The 24,733-nt window shown below is 59.3% G+C and overlaps 3 protein-coding genes and 1 long non-coding RNA gene across 7 annotated transcripts in view; 3 read left to right on the top strand and 1 right to left on the bottom strand.

The window, feature by feature from the left end:
* Window positions 1-61: 61 nt before the first annotated feature.
* Window positions 62-13,381, bottom strand: LOC135411987 (zinc finger protein 212-like). Of its 2 annotated transcripts, XM_064650298.1 has the most exons (8): window positions 12,947-13,381; window positions 12,368-12,497; window positions 11,901-12,008; window positions 6,330-6,416; window positions 4,883-4,978; window positions 3,921-4,037; window positions 3,665-3,778; window positions 62-1,450 (listed from the first exon to the last, which is right to left on the bottom strand). In XM_064650298.1, exons 1-8 carry the CDS (start codon window positions 13,262-13,264, stop codon window positions 564-566), a joined length of 1,857 nt encoding a protein of 618 aa, XP_064506368.1. In that variant the 5' UTR covers window positions 13,265-13,381; the 3' UTR covers window positions 62-563. The 2 variants fall into 2 exon arrangements, with proteins under 2 accessions (XP_064506368.1, XP_064506441.1); XM_064650371.1 differs by lacking the exons at window positions 11,901-12,008; window positions 12,368-12,497; window positions 12,947-13,381 and adding an exon at window positions 6,498-6,870.
* Window positions 9,255-24,733, top strand: part of LOC135413556 (uncharacterized) — a 32,301-nt gene continuing 16,822 nt past the window's right edge. The window contains exon 1 of the long non-coding RNA XR_010430300.1: window positions 9,255-11,378. This is a non-coding gene — a long non-coding RNA (uncharacterized LOC135413556). The remainder of the gene's footprint in view (window positions 11,379-24,733) is intronic.
* On the top strand, window positions 13,713-20,136 carry LOC135411024 (zinc finger protein 467-like). 2 transcript variants are annotated; one of them, XM_064648254.1, is made up of 6 exons: window positions 13,713-14,447; window positions 15,185-15,311; window positions 16,493-16,606; window positions 17,047-17,280; window positions 17,377-17,508; window positions 17,915-20,136. In XM_064648254.1, exons 1-6 carry the CDS (start codon window positions 13,728-13,730, stop codon window positions 19,525-19,527), a joined length of 2,940 nt encoding a protein of 979 aa, XP_064504324.1. In that variant the 5' UTR covers window positions 13,713-13,727; the 3' UTR covers window positions 19,528-20,136. The 2 variants fall into 2 exon arrangements, with proteins under 2 accessions (XP_064504324.1, XP_064504233.1); XM_064648163.1 differs by having other exon boundaries at window positions 17,912-20,136.
* LOC135412064 (zinc finger protein 316-like) lies at window positions 20,565-24,355 on the top strand. 2 transcript variants are annotated; one of them, XM_064650575.1, is made up of 4 exons: window positions 20,565-20,972; window positions 21,630-21,819; window positions 22,104-22,217; window positions 22,881-24,355. In XM_064650575.1, the coding sequence occupies exons 1-4, from the start codon at window positions 20,580-20,582 to the stop codon at window positions 23,900-23,902; spliced, it is 1,719 nt and encodes a 572-aa protein (XP_064506645.1). In that variant the 5' UTR covers window positions 20,565-20,579; the 3' UTR covers window positions 23,903-24,355. The 2 variants fall into 2 exon arrangements, with proteins under 2 accessions (XP_064506645.1, XP_064506561.1); XM_064650491.1 differs by having other exon boundaries at window positions 20,565-21,020.

Genomic DNA, 24,733 nt, shown 5'->3' with positions numbered 1-24,733 from the left:
GCACCTCCATGTTTCTGCTTTCACAGGATTCAGAAAATCGAACAAACACAGAAGGCAATGTGGGAAAATAAATGCAACACAACTTTTAAGGCTATGCAAAATTCAAACCATGTTCCAGGCTCCCCAGTGGTTTTGCAAATCCTGGTAAGGATCCCACCCTTCAGGAATCCTTATCCCGGGGTTCAGCAACAGAGAGACCCAGGAGCTCTGGGATTTATCAGCAGGAATTAGCTGCCTCCCAGGCTCTGTGCCCTTCTGACTACTCCCAGCAGCTGTGGGATAAAATTTCAGACATTTTCTCTCTGTTAGATAGCTCTTCTTTGTAACACACATCCCAAATTCCGTGTCCACGTGGTTTCTCTCCCACGGGGATTCACAGCCAGCAGCACCTCTGAGCTCCCACACCTCCCCAGACCCACAGGCACCGGTGGAAAATAACCCCCAGCCACCTCCCTCGGCCTGGGAGGGGCTCAGGAGGGCTGTTCCACAGCCTCCTCCCCCCACCACGCTCCGGGGGCAGAGCTGGGGGCCCTGCCCTGCCCCAGGGGGCTGGCAGGGGTGTTTTATATGGAATGCATCACGGAGCCCCTGATGTCCGTGCAGGGCCAGCTGGCCAGGGGCAGGTGTGCCTCCTGCACGTGGCTTTCCTGATGCTTCACCAGGCTCCTCCTGAGCACAAACCTTTTCCTGCAGAGAGGACACTGGAAAAGCCCCTCCCCCGTGTGCCTCCGCTGGTGGTTGAGGAGGTAATCCTTCCTCCTGTAGGTTTTGTCACACTCGGAGCACTTGTAAGGCCTCTCTCCCGTGTGGGTTGTCTGGTGTCTGACGAGCCACGAGTGGCAGACGAAGCTCTTCCCACAGTCGCTGCAAATGTAGGACTTGCCCCGGCCCTGGCTCTGCTGCTGGTGGGCAGGGCTGCCCCGGGCTGGGGGGGGATCCCAGCAGGCTCCAGAGGTGTCCATGGGGAAGTTCTCCTCGTTTTCAGCAGGTTCCTCCCCGCCCAGGTCCTGGTCCCAGAGCCTGGCCGTGCCCGCGGGGGTCTGTCCCCCCTGGCAGGGGGCAGGGGCAGCTCCCGGCCCCATTCCCTTCTCTCCCAGCTGGGGGTGCAGCAGAGGGAACACCCTCTCACACGTGGGGCCTGCAAACATCTCCCCTTGTCCCTGTGGAGCCTGGGGCTGGTCCTGCTGCGGGGAGTTCCTCTCACACTTGGACACACACGGCCTCTTTTCCTGAGCACTAAAGAAATCCAAGTGCTCCCCAAACCCTCGGTCGTACCCGTTCCCGTTCCCAGTGCTGTTTGTTTCCATCATTTCTGAATTCCACTGACTGTCCCATGTCACTCCAGGGCTGGGATCCTTGGGAAACCTCTCTCCTGGCCTTCCTGGTGCCTCTGAGTCACAGGTGGTGCTCTCAAAGCAATCTGCTGGAGGGTCCCTCTTCGTGTTTTCATCTGAAACACAGAGATTTCGGAGTCTTTTAACTCAGGAATCCCCTTGGGAATGTCCCTCCCAGCCCACAGCCACATCATTAATACTGAGTGGGGGAACAAGTACCAGTGTCCTCTAAAACAAAATCTCCAGGAAAACAAAGACTTTTTTCCAATTATATTTCTTAAAATCTACATTAAAAAATCTCCGCTGCAATGTCTTAGATTCACCTTCTCACTCAGATGTCTGAGCTCCCTGACAGAGGGGACAGTCACACCTTGGTACTCCCTATTCCAGTGCTAAACCACCCCCTGGGTGAAGAACCTTTCCCTAATATCCAACCTAAACCTCCCCCATTGAGCTTATCAGAAATACTGTCTGACCCTAGGAAATGTTTTTAATGAACAGCCCTGGAAACTCATTTTTCTTGCCTGAACAACAACCCAAGTGGAGTAAGATTTTTGTTATTGAGCCTTCAAAGAAAGTTACTGACTGGAATTGTGGCCAGGATAGAAAATTACCATGACTAAAGCCCACTGTCCTGTGACTCTATAAACAGCAGTGCAAAGTGAGACCCTTGGAGCTCCCAATTCCCAGAAGATCAGGGAATGTGTGTGTCCCAAACACCCACAGCTGGATGGACATGGAGCCAACCAAAGACTGTTGATTAACACACTGTGAGAAAGAACAAGATCTGGCTGCAGAAGGGGCCTTGCAGAGACAGGGCAGCACTTTTCTGGGACAAACATCCTTGTTGTAGTTCCTGGAGATAAGCACAGCAGGAATGAGGCCAAGGAGTGGGCATGGACTGTAAAGGGGGATCAAGACATCCAAAGACCCCCAAAGCCTCTGATCCATTTCCAGAAAGGCCTGAAAAAAATGGACTGTGCATGAGAAATAATTTGCATGGAAACCCATCAGGACATGGGCCACCACTGACCATGTCCCCAGGTGCCACGTTCACAGGGCTTTTATATCCCTCCAGGAATGGGGACTCCACCCCTGCCCTGGGCAGCTGTGCCAGGGCTGGGCAGCCCTTTCCAGGAAGAAATTGTCCCAGTATCCAACCTGACCCTCCCCTGGCACAGCTTGAGGCCATTTCCTCTCCTCCTGTCCCTTGTTCCCTGGGAGCAGAGGCCGATTCCTCCCCGGGCCTCCTTTTCTCCAGGCTGAGCCCCCCCAGCTCCCTCAGCTGCTCCTGCTGCTCCAGCCCCTTCCCAGCTCCGTTCCCTTCCCTGCACACGCTCCAGCCCCTCCATGTACCTGTACTGGAGACCCCAGAACTGCCCCCAGGGCTGGAGGTGCCTCAGCAGTGCCAGCACAGGGACGGGCCCTGCCCTGTGTCACCCCATGGCTGGTACAAACCCTGCCCTGTGTCACCCCATGGCTGGTACAAACCCTGCCCTGTGTCACCCCATGGCTGGTACAAACCCTGTCCTGTGTCACCCCATGGCTGGTACAAACCCTGCCCTGTGTCACCCCATGGCTGGTACAAACCAGGGGCCATTGGCCTCTTGCCCCCCTGGGCACACCTGGGCTCATGTCCACCCTCTGTCACCAGCACCCCCAGGTCATTTCCCACCTCTCCAGCCCCTCTGCCCAGTCTGGAGTGTTCCATGGGGTTCTTGAGACCCAAGTGCAGGACCCAGACTTGGCCTTGTTGGCCCTCACCCTGTTGGCCTCAGCCCATCAATCCCATGGATCCAGCCTGTCCAGATCCCTCTGCAGAGCCTTCCTGCCCTCCAGCAGATCCACAATCCCACCCTGGTGTCCTCTGCAAACTGCCTGAGGATGGCCTCAATTCCCTTGTCCAGATGGTTGACAAAGACATTAAACAGAGCTGGCCCCAGTACTGAGCCCTGGGGACACCACTGGGTTCTGGCCACCAGCTGATGTCACTCCCTTCCCCACCACACTCTGGGCCCAGCCCTCAGCCAGGTTTTTATCCAGGTAAAAGCAGCCCAAACTTGATCTGTGCTGCCTGAGCACAGCTCTGGGCTTGCCTGAACACAAGCCCAAACCAGCACCTCAGCAGCTTCAGGCCGGCTCGAGGAGGAAGGAGCCTCTTCAGCTGACAGAACTCGACATTTTTGTGCCCAAATATTAACCAGCAGGCTGAAGTTTGTCCCAGTTTTTTGTTGCTTACACCACAGGGCTGTGACATCTAATATAGCATTAAAAAATACTCTAAACTAGATTTACTGTCCCTGAAATCCCAGCTGAAATCCATCACTGACCTGTACTTGGATCTGCAGAGATTTCCTCCTTCTCCAAGTGCTGCTGTTCAGGGCAGCGTGGCTCCTCCTCTTGTTTAATCCACGATGAAACACCCATTGCATAAGTCTGAAATCCTGTTTGTTGGGGGGAGAATTTGCACAACTGAGAAACCCCAGGGAAAGCACGGGAGATTTGGGAATTCACAACAACGGGAAGACACAACACGAGGAGGGGTAAATCCTGCAGCGGGAGTTTTTGCCATGGAATCCTCCTCACCTGTGTCAGGGTGTCTTGGAATGTCCTCACCCTGGGTGCCTGGCAGCTCCCTGGCATCCACCTCGTTGCCTTTCCTGGTCTGACTGGATGCCTCAGGATCACAAAACGTTTCCTCTGCTAAAGGAGAAAATCCAGGAGAAGTGTGTTGTACCTCCATAAACTTGGGATTTCACAAGGCTGAAACCTGCTCTGGGTTTGGCCTTGGTTTTCCCCCAGGCCAAGCTCCCATAAGCCCAGTTTCTTAAGGAAACCTGATGGAAAAGTCTGAAAATCCATACAATTCCAGTGGAGCCAACAGGCAGCGTTGATACCCTTTGTGAAGAGTGAGGAAAATCTGCAAAGCAGGGCAGTTTATTTGTAAAACAAAGAGGTTCCAAGTGAGAGGGCCAAGAACAGGCCCCTGGGCTGGGTGGCCTCCCCCAGGGGTCCACGGGCTCGCTCCTGTAACCAGGAAAACCCCAGAAGGGAAGGGAGGAGGGAAAAGGCACCTGAAGGCTCTGGATCTGCAGGAATAGAGGCACTGCCAGAGGAATGGAGCTGAGGAGCTGCTGCAGCTGCTCCAATTCCCCCAGAGCCAGAACAGCCGGGTCCTGCCTCCACGCTCCAACCACAGGCTGGAACACTGACTTTGCCTCCTCCAAGTTAACCCACTGTCCCCAAAAAGTGACTGATTTGCACTAAATATTTAACCAGTTTAGATTTATCGACTTGAGGGAAGCAAAGTAAGGAATTTAGGGGAGAGTGAAACATCTCCTGCTTGGATAAAAACCAGCCAAACTCCAAAAGTGCCACGAGAAGGGAAAGAGGCAACACCAGCCCTCACCTGTCGGGGCTGCTGGCAAGTCTGCTCAACACTTCTAAAAGATCTGGAATACAAGAAAAGAGGTGGGGAAGAAAACCCCACATAACTTGGAATTTAATTCCTCTGGTTCATTTTCTCTCCCAGGTATGCAGTTACTCACCTGGGCAGGGCTCTCCAGGAGCTTCTCCAGCCTCCTCCTCCTCCTGAACCGCAGTGCACAACTCCTCCTCTTGCTTAATCTGGATTATGCTGTCTTCTGTCAATGGGAACCACTGTTATTTTAATTCCATACCTAACTAATTCCAATTCTTGGCCCATCCCAGGCAGAGCTGCTCTGTTCCAGCTCACATTCCAGAGAACACCTCACTCCAGTTCCCGCTGACCAAGGTCTCTTGAACAGACCTAAAACGTTGGCTGCAAAACCCTCAGCAGATATTTGAGCCTCAGAAACACAGAAAACTGTCATGCAAGTGAAAACATGTTCTCCACGGCCCCGGGAGAGGACAGAGCCACTGCAATTCTTGTTCTTAAGTTTAGTTTCTCTCTTGGCACCACTGGAGTTCTGTCACTTCCTTTTCAGTCCCTCTCAGTGAAACCGATCACAGAAACACTGGTGAGAAGAGCGTTCTTAGAGAATAAGTAATGAAATTTAGGGAAAAAAGAAAACTAAAGTCTGTAGAATTATTAAGGGAAAGCAGAAGGGCCAGTGCTCTGCACCTTTACAGAACCCCAGAATGGTTTGTGTTGGAAGGGACCTTAAAGCTCATCTCATTCCACCCCTTGCCATGGGCAGGGACACCTTCCACTAGCCCAGGTTGCTCCAAGCCCTGTCCAGCCTGGCCTTGGACACTTCCATAACCTGATCAATGAGCTGGGGGAACACTTCACATGTGTTTAAAGCCAACTACATTGTGCATGTTTGTGCACAATGGAATGAAAAATCCTCCTGCCAGCCAGACTTCAGACTGGAAAACCAAAATCCATCCTGCTTTGTCTGGCAGTGCAGACCCAGCCCAGGCCCAATCCAAGGGGACAGAGGGCGTGCAGCTCAGCAACCAGGAGAGGGAAAAGAAGGGAATGATGGAGCATCCTGGGAAGGCTGGGGGATGCCTGACAGCTACGTTTGGAAGATCACACTCAGCACAGCGAGCACCTTGGAGACAGGCTGGTCATTGAATCATGGAATTGTTGAGGTTGGAAAAGGCCTTGGAGATTATCAAGTCCAACCACTCCCCCAGCACTGCCAAGGCCACCACTGGCCCATGTCCCCAAGTGCCACATCCACAGGGCTTTTAATCCCTCCTGGGATGGGGAGGGCAGCCTGTGCCAGGGCTGGGCAGCCCTCTCCAGGAAGAAATTGTCCCAGAATCCAACCTGACCCTCCCCTGGCACAGCCTGAGGCCGTTCCCTCTCCTCCTGTCCCTTGTTCCCTGGGAGCAGAGCCCGACCCCCCCCGGCTCCCCCCTCCTGTCAGGGACTTGTGGAGAGCTCCAGGTCCCCCCTGAGCCTCCTTTTCTCCAGGCTAAAAAACCCACCCAAACCGCGGACACCCCCCAGACCCGGCGGGTGCCCCACGTCCCCCCCTCACCCGCCCCGTCCCCACTCACCGCCGCCGTTCTCCGCGGGATCCCCACTCCGCTCCCGCTCCCCGCCGTCCGCCGGGGCCTGGGCGTCGTGTCCGGCACCGTCCGGGCCTGCGGAGGGGGGCGGGTGAGGGTCGGCCGGGGTGAGGGCACCGCGGGGCCCCCTCCGTCCCCCCCCCGGGCCGTCCTTACCGGGCCGCACGTGCCGGTGCCCGCGGAGCACGGCCCGGCGCAGCGCCCGCCACTGCCGCTGGCCGAGCTGCACCCACACCTTCTCCTCCGGCACCCGCGGGGCCCCGCGCCCCCCGGGCCTGGGCTGCAGCCGCTGCTCCAGCGCCCGCAGCCGCCCGCCCAGGGCCAGCGCGGCCCGGAGCTGCCGCTCCGCCCGCGCCAGGCGGGCCTCCAGCCGCCACAGCCGCGCCGCCACGGCGCGCCCCGCGCGGGGACCGGCCATGGGCGGCCGCGGCCGGGCCCTGACCGGCGACAACGGGCACCGAAACCGGGCACTGGGAACCGGCACCGGGCAGTGACACCGACACCGGGCACCGACACCGGGCACCGGGCACCGACACCGGGCACCGACACCGGGCAGTGACACCGGGCACCGACACCGGGCACCGGGCACCCACACCGGCACCCGCGCCCGCCCCGCAGCGCCCCCTGCCGGCCCGCCCCGCCCCGCGGCGCCCCCCGGCGGGAGGGCGCGGGGTCGGGAGGCACCGGGAGGGATCGGGGTCCCCTCAGGGCTGTGAGGGACCTGGGATCCCCTCAGAGCTGTGAGGGATCAGGGTCCTCTCAGAACCATGAGGGACCTGGGATCCCCTCAGAGCTGTGAGGGACCTGGGATCCCCTCAGACCTGTAAGGGATCGGGGCCCTCTCAGAACTGTGAGACATTTGGGTCCATTAAGAACTGCCAGGGATCAGGGTCCACTCAGAGCCGTGAGGGATCGGAGTCCACTCAGAGCCACGAGAGATCAGGGTCCCTTCAGAGCCATGAGGGACCTGGAATCCTCTCAGAACTGAGGGATTTGGGTCCACTCAGAGCTGTGAGGGACACAGGATACTCTTAAAACTGTGAGGGAATGGGGTACACTCAGAGCAGTGAGAGATAGAGGTCCCCTCACAGCCATGAGGGATCAGAGATCCCCTCAAAACTGTGAGGGATTGGGGCCCACTCAGAGCTGTGAGGGACCCGGCTTTCCCAGAGTGCCCTGAGGGGTAAATTCCCCACAGAGCTGTGACAGCACACGTTCCCCAGCAATGAGGGATCAGGGTCCTCTCAGAGCTGTGAGGGAACAGGATCCCCTCAGGGCCAGGAGGGTGTGGGATTCCCTCAAGCCATGGGAACACAGGGGCCTCTGTAATCATGGGGAATCGGGATCCCCTCAGAGGTGTGAGGGTTTGGGCTCCCCTCAGAGCTGTGGGGACTTGGAATCAGCTCAGCCCTGCTCCTGCTCCATCAATTTACCGAGGAGGGACTTAAAAGCTGTTTGGATGTGGCACTTGGGGACAGGGGTCAGTGGTGGCCTTGGCAGCGCTGGGGGAACAGTTGGATTTGATGGTCTCCGAGGCCTTTTCAAACCACAACAAATCCCTGATTCTGTGATTCCTGTCAGCATCACTCTACCCGTGCACAGGGACCATTTCTCCTCTTCCTCTCAGTCTTGGAAAAGCAACACATTTCTGTGCCAGTTCACATTTGGTCTTGAAATCAGGGTTCAATTTTGCAATTCAAACAACACAAATCTCAAAATAGCTCTGAGATTTGGTATAAATACACGTATTCGTCTCTGAAATTCAGGAGAGATGGGCTGGAATAGGGAAATGGTGACTCACTGTGCGTCATCTGGGGTATCAAAGGCAGCTTCAAGGAGGGATGAAACACAAAATACAGAAACAGCCCAGAAAAGGCACCTCTGGTTGTTTGTAGAACAATCCAGGAGAACTGCTGGAGTGATCTCAACTAAATTCAGGATGTTCTGGTCACAAGGGAATTGCAAGAGTCCCTCCACTGCTTTATGCAGCTGCAACTTTGCATCTTTATCCCAAAATACGTCCTGCTCTTATAGAATTCCAGAATGGTTTGGGTAGGAAGGGATCTTAAAGATCATCCAGTTCCATGGGCAGCGATACCTTCTACCAGATCAGCTTGCTCCAACCTGGCCTTGGACACTTCCAGGGATCCAGGGGCAGCCACAGCTTCTCTGGGAAACCTGTGCCAGGGCCTCCCCACCCTCCCAGCCAAGAATTCCTTCCCAATATCCCATCTAACCCTGCCCTCTGGCAGCATAAAGCCTTTGCCTTTATGTTACCCTGCAATTTAGGGACTAAGAACATAACAAAAATTAAGCCATAAAATGAACCAAGTTCTAACCGGAACAAAAACCACGGAATGTAATTTCCCTTTTTCCTGTACTAAAGCAGCAAATCAGCCAAAATTTTAGGGACAGTTCAAACTCATTTGTTCCCGAGTAAGATCTGACAAGAGCAAGATGAACTGTTAATTCCTGACTGACTTAACTTGGGAAGGAAAAACTCCACTCAAATCATCTGCCTGTCTGCAGAACCCAGGGATTCCTGGATAACAACACACTGAAAATGCTCTTCCCAATTGAGTATTTTGCCTGACAACCCAAATTTTACACTGGAACCAGCAAGGATAAGCTTTTCACCGGGAAGCAGAGCTCAGGGTGACCTAAATAATCACGAGGTCGTTATTATTTAGGTGTTTTCATGTGTTAATTCTGTTTATTTTCAAATTCCCTTCCCTCCACACTCTATATTTTGGTCTAAATCTCTCCCTATAAATTGCAATATTCTACTACACCACCATTCTGGAGGGCAACAACCCCCCTGAACTCATGTTCCAGAACAAGGAGGCAACAACTGCTGCCTGTCAAAACACAAGCGAAACACAAGAAAGAAAAAACCCACAAAACAAAACAGAAATTAAACTTTTTTTTCTTCCTGGGCTTAACCCACCACAACTAAAACACTGACAACGTTTTGCTGGCAGCAGGATTGATATGATCTGGGTGAGAATTGTATTGTGAGCTTATTTACACCCTATTTTTAGATATTCTCACCCTTCAGGCCTGGTTGGATCTAAGATAAAGACGCAGAAAACAATTCTCCCGCTCATAATATTAAAAAAAAAATTAAAACCAATTAAACCCCACTGTTTTTTTTCTAATTTGAGGACAATTTTTGCCTCTCCATCCGTAAGTTATGATACTGCAGACCAGCAGCAGGTAAAATGATTTGAAAAGTAAAAATAGATCAAAAAAAAAAAAGAAGAAGCATTTAGAACTTGACGAGTCGAATGTTATTTTTATTAAACATCAAGTCCTTACCGCTGCAAATTTAATCAGCACTTTACAAACAGATAGAAAAGAGTTCCCTGCCCTGAAGGCTCACAGGCTGAGTTTAAGAAAATATATAAAATATAGGAACAGTTTAACCAGAACCCACAGAAAACCACTGGGGACCTGATTAGTTTATCCACTTACTGGACAGACCCAAACTGCCTGTCAGCACGTGGCAGCAACTGTCCACCCAACCCTGAGAAGGGACAAAAGGTGACACTTTCTGTCCTCACAGGTTTGATTTGGGGAAAATAATGGATAAGTGCAGCGAGAGGGGCTCACCCCACACAGACCTTCTCCAGAGCCATGGCATCCAAGACCTCGGCAGCACTGGGATCGCTGTCCCCGAGGGGATGAGCCAGCCAGCTGCACCCTCCCCTTGGAGGACACTTTGGGAGCAGCAAGGGGCAGGACCCAATTAGGGAAGGGACTAAAGCCCAATTAGCGACGAGGAAAACAAGCAGCGGGTTTAGAACAGGTCGAGCAGCAACGTCATCCCCGTGTTTGGGATGTCTCAAACCCTGGGAATTCTAATGGTTTGGGATCTGGTGAGAGCTGATCCCCAGGAACAAAACCCACTCGTATCCCAAGCTCCCAGAAGCGGGAGATGAAGGCAACTGTGAAATACAAACCCAAGTGTGAATGGAGAGGCAATTCTCCCCAGCCAAGGGGCTGGGAAACCAAACAAGAGGTTTCCTGGCTCGGTTGCACTGGGAACACCACAGAGGTGGCGATGCCACCACAGGGGTGCTCAGAGGTGACAAGACCAGAGCAAATTCCCCTCAGTTACTGCAGTGCAAATCCAGAGGCTCCAGCGGAGCGTGTCCTGGTCCACATCATAACAACCCCAAGCAGAACGTGGCCTTGTCACCCTCATTCACAGCAAAGTCAATCCGACTTCAAGGATAAAACCACCCAAAGGATGGAAACTGCAAACAGAGAGCCATGTGTGAGGGCAAAATCATCAAACAGAGCCAATAAGGTTGGCAAAGACCTCTTGGACCACGGAGTCCAACCATTCCCCAGCACTGCCAAGGCCACCAACTCATGTCCCCAAGTGCCACATCAACATGGCTTTGAAATCCCTCCAGGGATGGGGACACCACCCCTGCCCTGGGCAGCTGTGCCAGGGCCGTACAGCCCTTTTCAGGGAGAAACTGTCCCAATTTCCAACCCAAACCTCCCCTGGCACAACTTGAGGCTGTTTCATCCAAGCAGGGATCAGCCTCCTGTCTGGAGTGTCCCTCCCCACTGTGCAGTGACTGACGGTGGAGAGGTGACAACACAACACAAGGGGCTTGAGAAAAAACATCCAAGATTTAGCCACAGCAGGGAAAACATCATCAAAACTATTATTATTGGGAATAACAGAGCCAACCCAGCTCACTGGTGACTTCCCTAAGCAGCTCCACTGCTCTGGAGCACAGCCCTCCTGAGGGTGCAGCCACCAAACAGGAGAAGTCCCAGGAGAAGAGCAGGTGTGCTCTGGAGGGCACAGGACAGGAGCCAGAGGGAGTGGAGCCTTCTGGGCTCGCACACATCCAACAGAAATCCTTCCCTGGGAGGGTGGGGAGGCCCTGGCACAGGTTGCCCAGAGAAGCTGTGGCTGCCCCATCCCTGGAAGTGTCCAAGGCCAGGTTGGAGCAACCTGGGCTAGTGGAAGGTGTCCCTGCCCAAGGCAGGGGGTGGAACTGGATGATCCTTAAGGTCCCTTCCAGCCCAAACCATTCCATGACTCTGCCACAGCAGAGTTTGTCCCACTTGTCTGAAGGCTCATTCCTGGATTCCTTCAGCTCCTGCTGTGCTCCACTCACCAGGCACAGCCCTGTGCTGTGTCCCCCTCTCTGTCTCCCCTTTTCTAGGCTGCATTCCGTCTCTCCCAGTATGGAAGTTCTCCCCCTCTCTGCTCTGGACCAGATCCCTGACAGCCACATTCCTTTCCAACTTGGCCTTGGACACTTCCAGGGATCCAGGGGCAGCCCCAGCTTCTCTGGGCAACCTGTGCCAGGGCCTCCCCACCCTCACAGCCAAGAATTCCTTCCTGATCTCTAATCCTAAAAATCAAACCTGTTACATTTTCTCTCAGTTACTTCCCCTGAACCTGCTTCTCCTGGGATCTGAGAAGTTCCCTCCAAGCAAACCAGGACCATCCCTTGTGACACCCTCTGCCTGGTGACAGCATCACACAACCCTCATACCCCGGGACTGAAGCTTTAACTCGTCTCTTGCCTGTATCTGGATCCTCTGGGATCTCTCTGGAAGCCACCTCGTCCTCACTGCAGGGCACTTCCCCTCCCTGGAGCCGGGACAGGAGGGCAGGTTCAGACCTGGCATCGTCTGACAAGGAACAGAGACAGGAATGTTTCCGTGCTGCATCCACAGGGAGGAACAAACTGCTAGAACCAGATCCCTTGGCTACAACACCCGGGCTGGCAGCACGAAGAGCCCTTTGAGTGGCTCACCGGGAGACAGTGGCTTCCGTGCCGGCAGCCAGCCCTACTCCAACCGGGAAGGACCCCGTGGGCTGAGGGAAGGGGCCTGTGCTGGCACCGGGCACGCAGGTGACCGATGGGACGGGGTGTGACACACACCGGCCTCTCCGTGTTCCCACAGATCTGCTTCCCAGGTGTGGGAAAGCCTCCCCAAACCCAGCCAGTCTGGAAGTGCCGATAACTGACCGGAGCGGCGACACTCACCTGGCAGGACCAGGGCTTGGCTCTTCCCTGCCAGCACCTTCCTGCACAGCTCCCTCTGCCACTCCTCCAGGTTCTCCCACTCCTGAGCCGAAAAGCCAGTGGCGTCGTTTTCCAACACCAGGGTCGGGGCCTGCAATCCCAAAAGCCACACGCTCAGCACTGCACCTGGAACACCGAGAACCCTCCTTCCTATTCATCCCAGCCACCAGGCATCAGGGAAAGAAAATTCCTGCCTTGGGGCATCCCCCGGCCACAGAGAGCAACGGCTCTTTGCTAATCCTTGGGGGCTCAATTGGGAATTCCACAATATTCTTACTTCCCCCTGTGTGGAGTCTGGTCCTACTGGGAATCTCAGAGTCGGGAAGAACCTCCCGTTTCTGGTGGAAACATGTCAACCCGCCCTTTTGCAGGGAAAACCAGCCCAACGCAACAATACACAGGAGCGATCGCTCCCTGCTTGGTGCCTCTGCATCCCGGCAGGATCCGTGGAATGACTTCCACGGGGGAAGGCTGCCGGGCAGAGCTGAGGAGCAGAGCAGGGCGTGTGTCCCCCAGACCCCTCAGAGACCCTTCTGTTACCTTGGGGACCTCCCCGCCCGGGGGCAGCCGCAGCACCCAGAAGTTCCTGTTCTTCAGCAGGTTCTCCATGTTCTCCAGGCGCCGCTGGAGCTGCCCGTACTCCTGGACGAGGTTGCCCAGCGCCGTCCACTTGCTCTCCAGCTGGTTCCCCAACTCTCCCATCCCTTTCTCGTGTTCCAGGTGCTTCTTCTCGGCGTTCCCGGCGCGGTGCTCCAGGCTGAGCAGGCGGGACGCGTGTGCGGCCACGCTCCGCTCCAGCGCCTGCACGGCCCCCACCACGGTCCACAGCGAGATGCTGCCGCCGTCCAACAGCTCCATCCCCGCCCCGGCACGGACGGAGCCCCGGGAGAGACTGCGGCACCGGAGCTGGGGGAAGGAGGGAGCGGCTCGGCCGCCGCACACCGGGACCGCTCCGGTGCGACCCGGCCCGGCCCTCCCGCACCGGCCCCGGGCCCGCCCTTCCCCGCCGGTGCCCCCGCCGTCCCGCACCGCCGTCTTCCCTTGCCGCCAAGCAGCGCCGCTTCCGCTTCCTCCTCCTCTTCCTCCCCCGCATCCTCCTCCTCTTCCTCCGCCGCCACAGCGGCCCCCGCCGGCCGGAGCCCCGCGGTGATGGACAGCTGTCAGTCACCGACACGGGGCTGAGCGCGGGGGCAGCAACCCCGCCGGGGGTTCCGCTGCAGCGGCGCTTCCCCACGGGATCCCAGGGCGGGTCCGGCCGGGAGGGACCACAGTGGGGCATCTGGTGCCACCTCCCTGCCCCAGCAGGGCCATCCCAGAGCACATGGCACAGGAGCGTGTCCTGATGGTTCTGGAATATCCCCAGGGAGGAGACTCCACCCCCTGCCTGGACAATCTGTTCAGTGCTCGGTCACCGCACAGGAACAAGTTCTTCCTCGTGTCCAGGTGGAACTTCCCGGGCATCGGTTCCTGCCCGTTCCTCCTGTGCCATTGCTGGGCCCCCCCAGCAGAGCCTGGTCCATCCTCTGCCCCCTCCCTGCAGCCCCTGACGGACACTGGGGAGGGCCCCTCTCAGTGTCCCCCCTGGAGGCTGAACAGCCCCAGCTCCCTCAGCCTGTCCTGGTCACAGAGATGCTCCATCCCTTCAGCACCTCCACAGGAGAATCATCTTCCAGGAGCTCCATGTCCCCCTTATCCCGAAGAGCCCAGACCCGTGCCACTGATCCCAACCCTCCGGAATCTGCCACTCAGCCAGTTCCCAATCCATCCCACTGCCCATTCAAGCAAGGAGGAGCATCCCTCGAGCTGGATGCTGTGCGGGTCCCCCGGGAGCCACTCGGCCACTTCGGAGGGACCCCGGGACCCCTCCTCGGACCCTCCCGGGCTCCGCCTCCGGGGAGTGTCCGGAGCCGGGCCCGCCCGCGGGGAGCAGCGCGGGGCCATGGCGGAGCTCCGGGAGCGCCTCGAGGCGCTCGAGCGAAGGATGGAGCGGGCGGAGGCGGCGCTGCGGGATCGAATCCCCCCGGCCCTGCGGCTCCGCACGGTGAGGACCGGGATGGAGGGGCCGGGGGGACGCCATTGTGGGGCTGGGGGCGCTTAGGGGGGTGATGCGGGGCGAGGAGGGTTGGGAATGGGTCGGAGGGGTCACTTATGGGACCATTGTGGGGGCTGGAGGTGAGCTGGGGGGAACTTTGAGAGGTGATGGAGGTCGAGGAGTGCTGGAATTGGGTCGGGAGGGCACTTAGGGGGGTAATGTGGGGCTGGGGGGGGGCTGGGGGTGAGCTGGGGGGCGCTTAGGGGATGGTGGGGGACGAGGAGGACCGGGAGTGCGCCGGGGGGGGGGGGTCACTTATGGGGTTATTGTGGGGCTGAAGGGTTGCTTGGGTGGTGGGAGTGGGCTAGGGGGGCACTTAGGGGATGGTGGGAAGTTGAAGGGGAGCCTCGGGGGGGAGGCCGTGGGGCTGTTTAGGGTTTGGGAGCGGTTTGGGAGGCTCCTTAGGGGACTGAGGTGGCTCTTAGGAGACTGAGGGTGAATCTGGGGGGCTGCCTACAGGGCTGGGGGCTGGTTGGGTGTCTCCTGAGGGGGCTGCGGTGGGTTTCAGGAGACCGGGGGTGAATCCCGTGGGCTGCTGGGAGGGGGGATCTTTACGGGGATGCGAATAAGCACGGGGCATTCCTTAGGGGCTCTTTTGAGAGGCTGCTTTTGGGGCTGTTGAAGGTCTGAGGGGGGTGTCCGGGGGTCTGGGAGCTGCCCTCTCCCACATGCCAGCCCTGCCGCAGGTGCCGGTGCGGTTCGAGGAGGTGGCGCTGCGGTTCAGCCGGCAGGAGTGGGACACCCTGGACGAGGGACAGCGGGAGCTCTACCGGAGCGTCATGGAAGGCAACTACGAGATGCTGGTGTCCCTGTGTAGGCTGTGCTTGCCCCGGGGAGCTCTCTCGGGGTCACTTTTCTGCCTCTTTGCCTTTCACTGGGATCTCTCCAGCTCTCAAATGATCCTCTCCATTCCCTGTCCGCTCCGGCAGCGGTTGGAGCTTGGCAGGGATGCGCAGGAAGGGTTAGTAAGTGCCCGGTGCCTTTTCCTCGTGGAGAACAGGGACGGTGAACCCCCTGGGTTGAAATTCCCTCTTTTCAGCCCAGGAATTCACTCTTCTGTGTTCATCCAGATCCTTGTGTGGTAGTGAGACAGGCTGTGGAGCTGCAGGAGGCGTAGACTCACAGAATCATGGAATTGCTGAGGTTGGAAAAGGCCTCTGAGGTCATTAAGTCCAGCCGTTCCCTCAGAGCTGCCAAGGCCACCACTGACCCCAGTCCCCAAGTGCCACATCCACAGGGCTTTGAAATCCCTTCAGGGATGGGGAGGGCAGGCTGTGCCTGGGCTGGACAGCCCTTCCCAGGAAGGAACTTTCCCAGTATCCAACTTGAACTTCCCACTGAGGCTGTTTCCTCTCATCCTGCTCATCCTGTCCCTTGTTCCCTGGGAGCAGAGCCCGACATCCCCCAACTCCCCCCTCCTGTCAGGGGGTTGCAGAGCCAGAAGGTCCCCCCCTGAGCCTCCTTTTCTCCAGGCTGAGCCCCCCCAGCTCCCTCAGCCTCTCCTGCTGCTCCAGCCCCTTCCCAGCTCCCTTCCCTTCCCTGGACATGCTCCAGCCCCTCCATGTCCTGTACCTGGGGACCCCAGAACTGCCCCCAGGATTGGAGGTGGTGCCTCAGCAGTGCCAGCACAGGGATGGGCACTGCTTGGTGCTCCTGATCAAACGTCCAGTCAGGAGCCTCAACAATTCCCTTCCTGTTTTTTGGGGTATTTTCCTATCCGTGAGGTAAGTTTCTGGGATAATGAGGGATTCTGATGCAGGGATGGATCAAGGACAGATTTTCTTGCAGTTGTTCCTGAGGGGCTGTCCCAGGCTGCTTTCCATATTCCTCTGTGAGCTCTGCCTGCTGTCTCCTGTCTGTGTCCATAACTCCTGTCGCTGTCCCACTTGGAGAAGTTTCCTGGGCTGGGTCTGGCTCTGTGTTGCCCAGCTGTGGGTGCACCCACAGAGTCCCTGTCCCATTGTGTCCCTGATGTCTGTCCTGCTCTTGCCCAGACTGTGCCCTGTCCAAGCCTCATCTGCTACTCTGGCTGGAAAGAGGAGAAGAGCTGAGCACGATGACGGAGTCTGAGCCAGAGGCAGTGAATGTGTCCCCAGAGCTGGCTGTAGGTGTGTGACACTGGGGTTTTTCCATGCCAGGAGCTCCTGGCTGCTCACCAGGACCATGGTTGTCCCTGCCCTCAGCCCCAGGAACTCAGAATCCCAGAATCCCAGACTGGTTTGGGTTGGAAGAGACCTTAAAGCTCATCTTGTTCCAACCCCATGCCATGGGCTGGGACACTTTCCATAGACCAGGTTGCTCCAAGCCCCATCCAACCTGGCCTTGGACACTCCCAGGGATGGGGAGGTGTCCTGTGATGGCTGTGACAGCCTGTGCTGGGAGAGGTCACGGGGAACACACACTGGGACACATGGATAGCTTGGAACCCCCCTGCCCCAGCAGCAGCTGCGTGTGAGGGATCTGACAGCCTGTGGGATGGGATCCTGTGCTGGCTCATCAGAGCTCCCCACTGACTCCTGGGGAATCCAAGTGTCCTTGTCCTCCACAGAGCTGGCCCGCCCGAGCTGCTCCAGAGGTGATGGGATGCTGGGGGCAAAGACAACAGAGCCTGGTGAGGGGAGCTGCAGGGAGCCAGAGGAGAGCAGGAACCTGGTGAAGGAAAGTGGGAACTTGGTAGAGGAAAGTGGAAACCTGGCAGAGGAAGGTGGGAAGCCATCAGAGGAAGGTGGGAACCCATCAGAGGAAAGTGGGAGCCCAGCAGTCCTGGAGAACTGCAGCACACGTGAGTGCCTGGCAAACCCCACTGCTGCTGCGAGGGGTCCTGGACCCCTGCCCAGCTCTTTCTTACCCACCTTCATTGCTCCTCCTGCCCTCACAGCCCCCATCCCTCTGGAAGCTGCTGTCCCAGGGGATCTCAGCCAGCCATCCCCGGCCCCTTCCCATCTGCTCTCTGCCTGCTGTCGAGAAGCAGCGGATCAGAACCAGTCTCCATCACCTCCCACTGCAGCAGGTACTGGGGCAGAACCTTTATCCCTCCTTGGGACTCTCTTCAGGCCTGGGGCTTCCAGGAAAGGGCTCTGGCAGCAAATCCTGTTGCCAGCCTTGAAACCCTTTGGGATGGGGCACGGCCTGCCTGGACAAGCCCTTTTGTGGCTTCAGACTTCCTTGTCCTACCTGGGTGGTGTTTGCCACCTCAAACTACCCCTGGGTTATCTGCAGGGGTGAGCTGTGGCTGTTCCTGGCTTTTGCACAGTGCAGGGATTGAGCTGGAAGAGGAGAGCAGGGCTGGGATTTGTGCTGGCTGCTGGCTGGGAATGGGTTGGGAAGTGAGGGAGGGCGGGAGCAAAGCTTTTTGCTGTTCATGCCTCAAAACCGTGTGGAAAAGTGATGTTTGGGCTGTGAAAAATTCCCAGCAGACACCGAGGTGGGGATCCCAATGGAGGTGCCACAGGAGGAGGTCACTGTGGAGAAGCCAGTAGTGCCTGGAACATCCTCAGAGGGTCCGGAAGAGGAGAAGGGTCTGGAACAGGAGGATGTGAAAGATTCAGGGAATGTTGGCCAAGGTCCAGCGGCTGACGTTCCCAAAGGACCAGGAGAGGTAGATTCTGGCCCAGAAAAGCCGGAGAAGGGCTCCTGCGTGGGCCGGCCGGCGGGCTGCCAGCGAAATGCCACCCGGGAATTCTACTCCTGCCCCATCTGCAGCAAACGCTTCCTGCTGAAGATCAACTTCCTGATCCACCAGCGCAGCCACAGCAACTCGGTGCCCTACGTCTGTGTGCACTGCGACCGCAAGTTCATGTCCAAGAAGAAAATCAGGCGGCACCTCCGGGCCTGGGCGGCCAGCGGGACGTGCCAGCCCTCGGAGCCGGAGCCACGTCCCAGCCGGACACCGTGTCCGACCTCCCAGCCCCAAACACAGGTGGCCAATGGGACATGCCAGCCCCTGGATGCTCAGGTGTGTCCCAGGCAGGTGCCGTGCCCGACATCCCAGCCCCAGGCCTTGGTGCCCTACGGGACCAGCCAGCCCTCGGAGCCAGGGGTGTGTCCCAGCCAGGTGCTGTGCCCGACATCCCAGCCCCAAATGTGTGTGGCCAGTGGGACCTGCCAGGGCCCAAAGCCAGAGGAGTGTCCCAGCTGGACACCGTGCCCAACGTCCCAGCCCCAAACCTGGGCAGCCAACGGGACCTGCCATGCCTCAACGCCGGAGGCACATCCCAACCAGGTGCTGTGCCCAACATCCCAGCCCCAAACCTGGGCAGCCAATGGGACCTGCCACCCCTCAGCGCCGGAGGCGCGTCCCAACCAGGTGCTGTGCCCAACATCCCAGCCCCAAACCTGGGCAGCCAACGGGCTGTGCCAGCCCTCAGAGCCGGAGGTGTGTCCCAATCAGACACCGTGCCCACCATCCCAGCCCCAAGCCTGGGCAGCCAACGGGACCTTCCAGGCCTCAAAGCCAGAGGCGTGTCCCAGCCACACACCCTGGCCAACGTCCCAGCCCCAAACCTGGGCAGCCAGTGGGATCTGCCAACCCCCGAATCAGCCAGAGGTGTGTCCCAGTCAGACACCGTGCCCGGCCTCCCAGCCCCAAGCCCTGAGCAGGGACCGTGGCACGGTGTGGGAGGAGCCCAGCCCTGCCAGGTGCCCGCTGTCCCCTGGGAAAATGCTGTACACGTGCAGCGAGTGCCTGGAGAACTTCTCCAGCCAGAGCTTCCTGACGGTGCACCAGCGCCAGCACTCCGGCCGCCACCTCATCCTGTGCCCCTGCTGCAACTGGAGCTTCACCTGCATCTCCGACTTCGTCCGGCAGCACTGGGCACACGCCGGTGTCCGGCCCCACCAGTGCGGGATCTGCCAGAAGACCTTCAAGAGGTTCTACCACCTCAAGGTGCACCGCAGGACCCACATGCGGCAGAACCGGCCGCTCCCCCGCGCCGACCCGCTGCCCATCCCGGCGGGAACCGTGCCAGGAGACGGGGTGGGAAGCCAGGGTGTGACCTCCAAGGGGTGCTGTGCTGCTGCTGGACCTTAAGGGGTCCTCCCGGGAGTGGGGGGCTGCTCTTGGACCTCAGGGTGTACTCTCAGGGATGGGAAGCTGCTGTGGGACCTTGAGGTGTCCTCTCAGGGATGTAATGTTGCTGATGGACTTTGAAGTGTCCTTTCAAGAATGCTGCTGATAGACCTCGAAGTGACCTTCCAGGAATGAGATGCTGCTGATGGACCTTGAAGTGACCTCCCAGAGATGGGAAGCTGCTTATGGACTTTGAGGTGTCCTCCTGGGCACAGGAAGCTGCTGCTAGACTTTGAAGTGTCCTCCCAGGGATGGGAAGCTGCTGTTGGAACTTGACGTGTCCTATGGGAAATGGGATGCCACTGCTGAACCTCAAAGTGACCTCCTGGGACTGGGAGGTCACTGCTGGACCTTGAAGTGACCTTCTGGGGATGGGAAGCTGCTGTGGGCCTTCTACTCTCCTCCCCTCTACCTCTGCAACCTCTCCGACTCTCCTGCCCCCGGGGCGGAGGGAGCCCACCCTGCCCACACTTGGGGGGCTCCTTGTTTCCGAGCCATGATGGAGCAGGTGGGATGCCAGGAGTGGGTCCCTGTTCTGGAGAGTGCCAATAGATGCTGTAGAAACCAGAATGCTGAATGTGGATTCCTTGGGGGGCTCTGGGAGGGTCCTGCTGGGCCTGGTGGTGGGGGGCACCAGGAATAGCAGTGGGGGTGTCCTGGTGGGACGGGACGGGGTGAGGGAAGAGTGAGAATGGAGCACAGGGTGGGGCTGTCATCTGGTGCTGGGGGGCTGCAGCTGCAGTCCCAGTCTGAGATGGGGATGGGATGGGGGGTCCGGCCAGGCCTTGGGGGGCACTGGGAATGGCGGTGGGGGCTCCCATGGGATGCAGTGGGAGGGTGCTGAGGCCGGAGGAGCCCCGGGAGCGGGGCAGCCGCTGGCACGGGGGGTTCGGGGCTGGAGATGGGAATGGGGCGGGGCCGCGGGTGGGCGGGGCCGCGGGGGCGGGGCCGGGGCGGGGCTCCGCGCGGTGCCGGCAGGGGGCGCTGCGTGCGCGCGGCGCTGAGGGGCGGCCATGGCCTGGCGGGGCCCGGCGGCGGCACCGGCGGGACCCCCGCGGGCACCGGGAGCGCCCCGCGCCGCCCCGCCCCGCCCGCCGCCCCCGCAGCACCGCCCCGACTGGCCGCCCGAGGACTGGCCGGGCCCCGGCGGTGGCGGCGGCGGGGCGGCCCCGGCCATGGCGGCCCCGTGGGCGGCGGCGGAGCGGCGGCTGGAGCGGCTGGAGCGGCGCGTGGCGGGGCTGGAGCGGGCGGTGCGGGCCGGCGGGGCCCGCCTGGCAGCGCTGCTCGGCGACAACGCCCGCCGCCTCCGCCGCCTGCAGAGACAGCTCCGCCGCTGCCGCTGCGGGGCCGGCCGGGCCCCCGCCGCCGCCGGGAACGGCAGCGGGAACGGCCCGGAGCGGACACAGGTGACCGCCACGGGAATGCGCCCCGGGGAACCGGGAAGGGCCCGCGCGGTGAGAGGGACTGGCCCACGGGGACAGGGATGGGATCCGGGGAGTGGGAACCTGCCCCACGGGGACAGGGACCCGGGAGATGGGGACAGGGACGGGCCCATGGGGACAGGGACAGGACCCAGGGAATGGGGACCAACCCCAGGGAACGGAACAGGGACCCGGGAGATGGGGACGGGGACGGGCCCATGGGGACAGGGACGAGACACAGGGAATGGGGACCAGCACCAGGGAATGGGGACAGGGATGGGACCCGGGGAACAGGGGCAGACTGACAGTGACAGGGGCAAGCTCTGGGGAACGGGAATGGGAATAGAGATGAGTTCATGGTGACAGGGATGGGGAAGGGGAATGGAGATGAGCCCGAGGGAATGGGAATAGAGATGAGTTCATGGTGACAGGGATGGTCCCCCGGGAATGGGGATGGGAATGAGCCCACGGTGACTGGTGTGAGGGGAAACACCTGAGCCTCACTGGGATGTCAGGGAATGTCCCTCATGACACAGCTCCGTCTGTAGGAGCTCCGGACCCTGCCGGGCTCTCCTGGAGCACCGGTGGGGCTTGGGGGGGATGAGGTTGAGATCCCTGTGGTGGAGCCTCCCGTGCTTCCAGGTGCCAGCGGTGGGCGAGGGCGAGGCGGCCGTTCTGCCCGAGCAGGAGCTCCACGGGATTGCTGTGAAGGGGAATTATGAGGCCACGGTCCCTCTCGGGGAGGATCAGTCAGATCATGTCAGAGGCATCATCATCCCAGGGCTGATCCAGCTCCCGAGCCCTCCCCATGTGGAATGTGGGGGGATTCCAGGTAACTTGTCCTGAAGCCGGTGTTCCTGCACCATTTTTTTTCTGGGATATGGGCCATACCTGGACCACCAGGCAGGGATTTGCTGCAGAGAGTCCTAAATTTTAGCTCTGATTAATTTTGGGCTAAAATTTTAGGGGCAGAGTGTTGGACAGACACTTCCTGGGAAATCCCGTACCTGGGTTGACTGACTCTGTCCTGTGTGATTGGATCGTCCTGAGAGCCCAGGACTCCCCTTTGGCTGAGCCTCACCATCAGTGTTCATCCCATCACTCCCTCCTTCCCAGGGCCTGGAGATGCCGATTCCAAATCCACGCTGCTGCCACCGGATGAGGACAGGGAGGATCCCGGGATCCCTGAGCTGCCAGAGAAGGGAGCGGTGATGGGACAGCTTGGTGACGGTGAGTGACAGTGGTGGGCGCTGAGGGTGGGCACCAAGGACCCACTTGGACTGGATGGGGTCTGTCAGGATGGAAAATGGGAAGCAAGGCTCAGAGAGAGCAGCTCTGGGACTGGGTGCCTGTGGGTGGATTCTCCCTCCTGCTCCGGGGAGGTTTTGCTTTGATCCTTTTCCCTGGATTCGCCCACTTAAACTCCACCATTCCTGACAAAGTTCCTTCCAGGATGGAGGACTCTGCAGCTCAGCTTTGCCTTCATTTTCCCTCTGGTTTGGACTCTTTGTGAGGATTGTATTGTCAGTCCATTGTGTCCATTGTGTCCAGCATGTCCAGGGCAGTGGTGGATTCCCCATTCCTGGAGAGATTTAAAGCCGTGTGGATGTGACACTTGGGCACACGAGTTAGTGGTGGCATTGGCAGTGCTTGGTTAATGATTGGATCTGGTGATCTTAGAGGGCTTTATAACCTCAATTATTCCATGATTCCATGTCTCTGAGGTCCAACAAGCTGCCCTGAAGTCCCCCTCTTCCCAGTAAAACCTTCCTTTTGTTCTTTGCCGGTTTGCTCACCAACAGGTGGTGGGGAAGCTCCACTCCTGCTCCTGCTCTGGAGCTGTGGGCATGGGAGAACTTCCCTTCCCAGGCATGAACTGCTGTGTCTCCGCAGGTGAGGTGATCGTGATCAAGAAGGAAGAGCAGCAGCCGCCGGAGGACGGGGCCGAGCTCCTGGCTCTGCCCACGGCCCCTGCGGAGAGGCTGGACGAGGAGGGTGCCCTGAGCCAGGAGCAGCCGGTTCCCTGGGACAGCCACGGCGTGGCTGGGCCAAAGGCAGCCGGGGCAGGACTGGGGGAGTTCTCCCTGGGGGAGTTCAAGCCAGTGGTGGTGCCGGTGGAGGCTCACCCTGCCCCGGGGCTGCCCTTCCCCATGGAGCACGTGCTGGGCGCAGGGACGGAGCAGCCCTTCGCCCTTCCCCAGGGAATGCCGCTGGGAGAAGACCCCGGCGCCGAGGGGGCCTCGCCGCAGCCCGGCTGGGAGCAGCACGATCCCTGCACCGCCGGGGACGATCCCAGGGCGCTCCCGCCGGGCTGGAAGAGCGTCCGGCTGACGCGCAACCTCCTGGCACGGCAGCAGAGGAAGAGCAACGGCTCCTTCATCTGCTCGTCCTGCGGGAAGAGCCTGGCGCACCACGCGGCGCTGCTGCGGCACCAGCGCCTGCACACGGGCGAGAGGCCCTTCCAGTGCCCGGACTGCGGCAAGAGCTTCAACGAGAAGTCCAACCTCAACAAGCACTACCGGATCCACACCGGGGAGCGGCCGTACCGCTGCCCCTCCTGCGGGCAGGGCTTCGTGCAGAAGCACCACCTGCAGAAGCACCAGCGCATCCACGGGCCGCCGCGGGGCGCGTGGCCGGGCCGGCCGGCGCGGGCCAGCGCCGCCGGGGAGCGGCTCTACCGCTGCATCGAGTGCGCTGAGAGCTTCCCCCAGAAAGCGTCGCTGGAGGAGCACCAGCGCCGGCACACCCAGCAACGGCCCTTCCAGTGCCACGGCTGCACCAAGAGCTTCCGGCACCGGCAGTCGCTGAACCACCACCAGAAGGTGCATGCTGTGGCCGGCTCCCCGGCCGGCAGCTTGCCGGGACACAAGCGGGAGCTGGAGCCCTGCGAGGCTCTGGGCCAGGACAGTCGGTAGCCGGAGGGCTGGAGGAGGGAAGGCAGCTGGGGTCACATCGCCCAGGGACTTGTGGCACCGCCGGGGGCTCCGGGAGGAGGTGACGGAGGAGGAGGAGGAGGAAGGATGTGCTGCGTGGGCAGGGAAAGGTCCCCAGGGACTGGTCACGAGGCAGCAGAGGAGGGTCAGTGGCTGGAACCGAGCCAGGCGGTGCCGCTGCCCCGTGGATTCAGGGGAGGAGTGGCTGTGTTGGGTCTCGGGGAATGGTGGAATTCAGGGTTGTTTGAACACTGCCAGCCTGGACAGAGGTGGCCTGGGAGTGGCCGCTGGCCTCGGGTGGTTGATGATCTGGGAGTGGTCAGTGTCCCCAGGGTGGTTGGTGGCCCAGGGCTTGTCAGTGGCCTGGATACACTGCGGGGGGCTGGGCTGCGGTTGGAATCAGTGGATGAACCAGGAAGAGACTTGGATAAAAGACTCGTGGTCTCCTGTTGTGCTCCAGGGGTGGGCTCGGGGTGGGCTCGGGAGGTCAGAGGGATGGGGGTCACCACCTTCCTTGGGGGGAGGGGGGGGAGGAATGTGTAGCTGCCTGATGGGAATTTGGAATGGTCCCACAAGAATCCCCCACAGAATCCTCTGTAGGATCTGGGCACCACGGGACTCCCTGGCAGTGCTGAGGGACTGCCCCCTGCCCATGGCATCCCCCTGCCCATGGCAGCCAAGGCTGCTCCATCCCCTGCCCTTCCCTGCTCCCCTCGGCTGCTCATCCTTCTGCCTGCGGAGGCTTTGTCCTTCCTGCCTGGGGTCCCAGGGGCTCCATAGGGATGGAGCTGCCAGCAGTGATTCCAAAACCCC

Source organism: Pseudopipra pipra, chromosome 1 (genome assembly GCF_036250125.1).
Source record: "Pseudopipra pipra isolate bDixPip1 chromosome 1, bDixPip1.hap1, whole genome shotgun sequence".
NCBI classification, from domain to species: Eukaryota; Metazoa; Chordata; class Aves; order Passeriformes; family Pipridae; genus Pseudopipra; species Pseudopipra pipra.
Note: the sequence above shows the minus strand (reverse complement) of the source record. Positions and strands in the feature narration are given on the sequence as shown.

What these genes read in the sequence shown, in the direction of transcription:
- LOC135412064 (XM_064650491.1), top strand. Translation starts at nt 20,580, where the DNA reads ATGGCCTGGCGGGGCCCGGCGGCGGCACCGGCGGGACCCCCGCGGGCA. An exon ending in AACCGGGAAGGGCCCGCGCG is followed by an intron (nt 21,021 to 21,629) that starts GTGAGAGGGACT and finishes CCGTGCTTCCAG; the next exon opens with GTGCCAGCGGTGGGCGAGGG. An exon ending in GGAATGTGGGGGGATTCCAG is followed by an intron (nt 21,820 to 22,103) that starts GTAACTTGTCCT and finishes CCTCCTTCCCAG; the next exon opens with GGCCTGGAGATGCCGATTCC.
- LOC135411987 (XM_064650298.1), bottom strand. Translation starts at nt 13,264, where the DNA reads ATGGAGCTGTTGGACGGCGGCAGCATCTCGCTGTGGACCGTGGTGGGG. An exon ending in CCCAGAGGATCCAGATACAG is followed by an intron (nt 6,417 to 11,900) that starts GCAAGAGACGAG and finishes CCCCCTCCGCAG; the next exon opens with GCCCGGACGGTGCCGGACAC. An exon ending in CTCTGCAGATCCAAGTACAG is followed by an intron (nt 1,451 to 3,664) that starts GTCAGTGATGGA and finishes TCTGTGTTTCAG; the next exon opens with ATGAAAACACGAAGAGGGAC.
- LOC135411024 (XM_064648163.1), top strand. Translation starts at nt 13,728, where the DNA reads ATGGCACAGGAGCGTGTCCTGATGGTTCTGGAATATCCCCAGGGAGGA. An exon ending in CGAGATGCTGGTGTCCCTGT is followed by an intron (nt 15,312 to 16,492) that starts GTAGGCTGTGCT and finishes GCTCTTGCCCAG; the next exon opens with ACTGTGCCCTGTCCAAGCCT. An exon ending in ATCACCTCCCACTGCAGCAG is followed by an intron (nt 17,509 to 17,911) that starts GTACTGGGGCAG and finishes AAAAATTCCCAG; the next exon opens with CAGACACCGAGGTGGGGATC.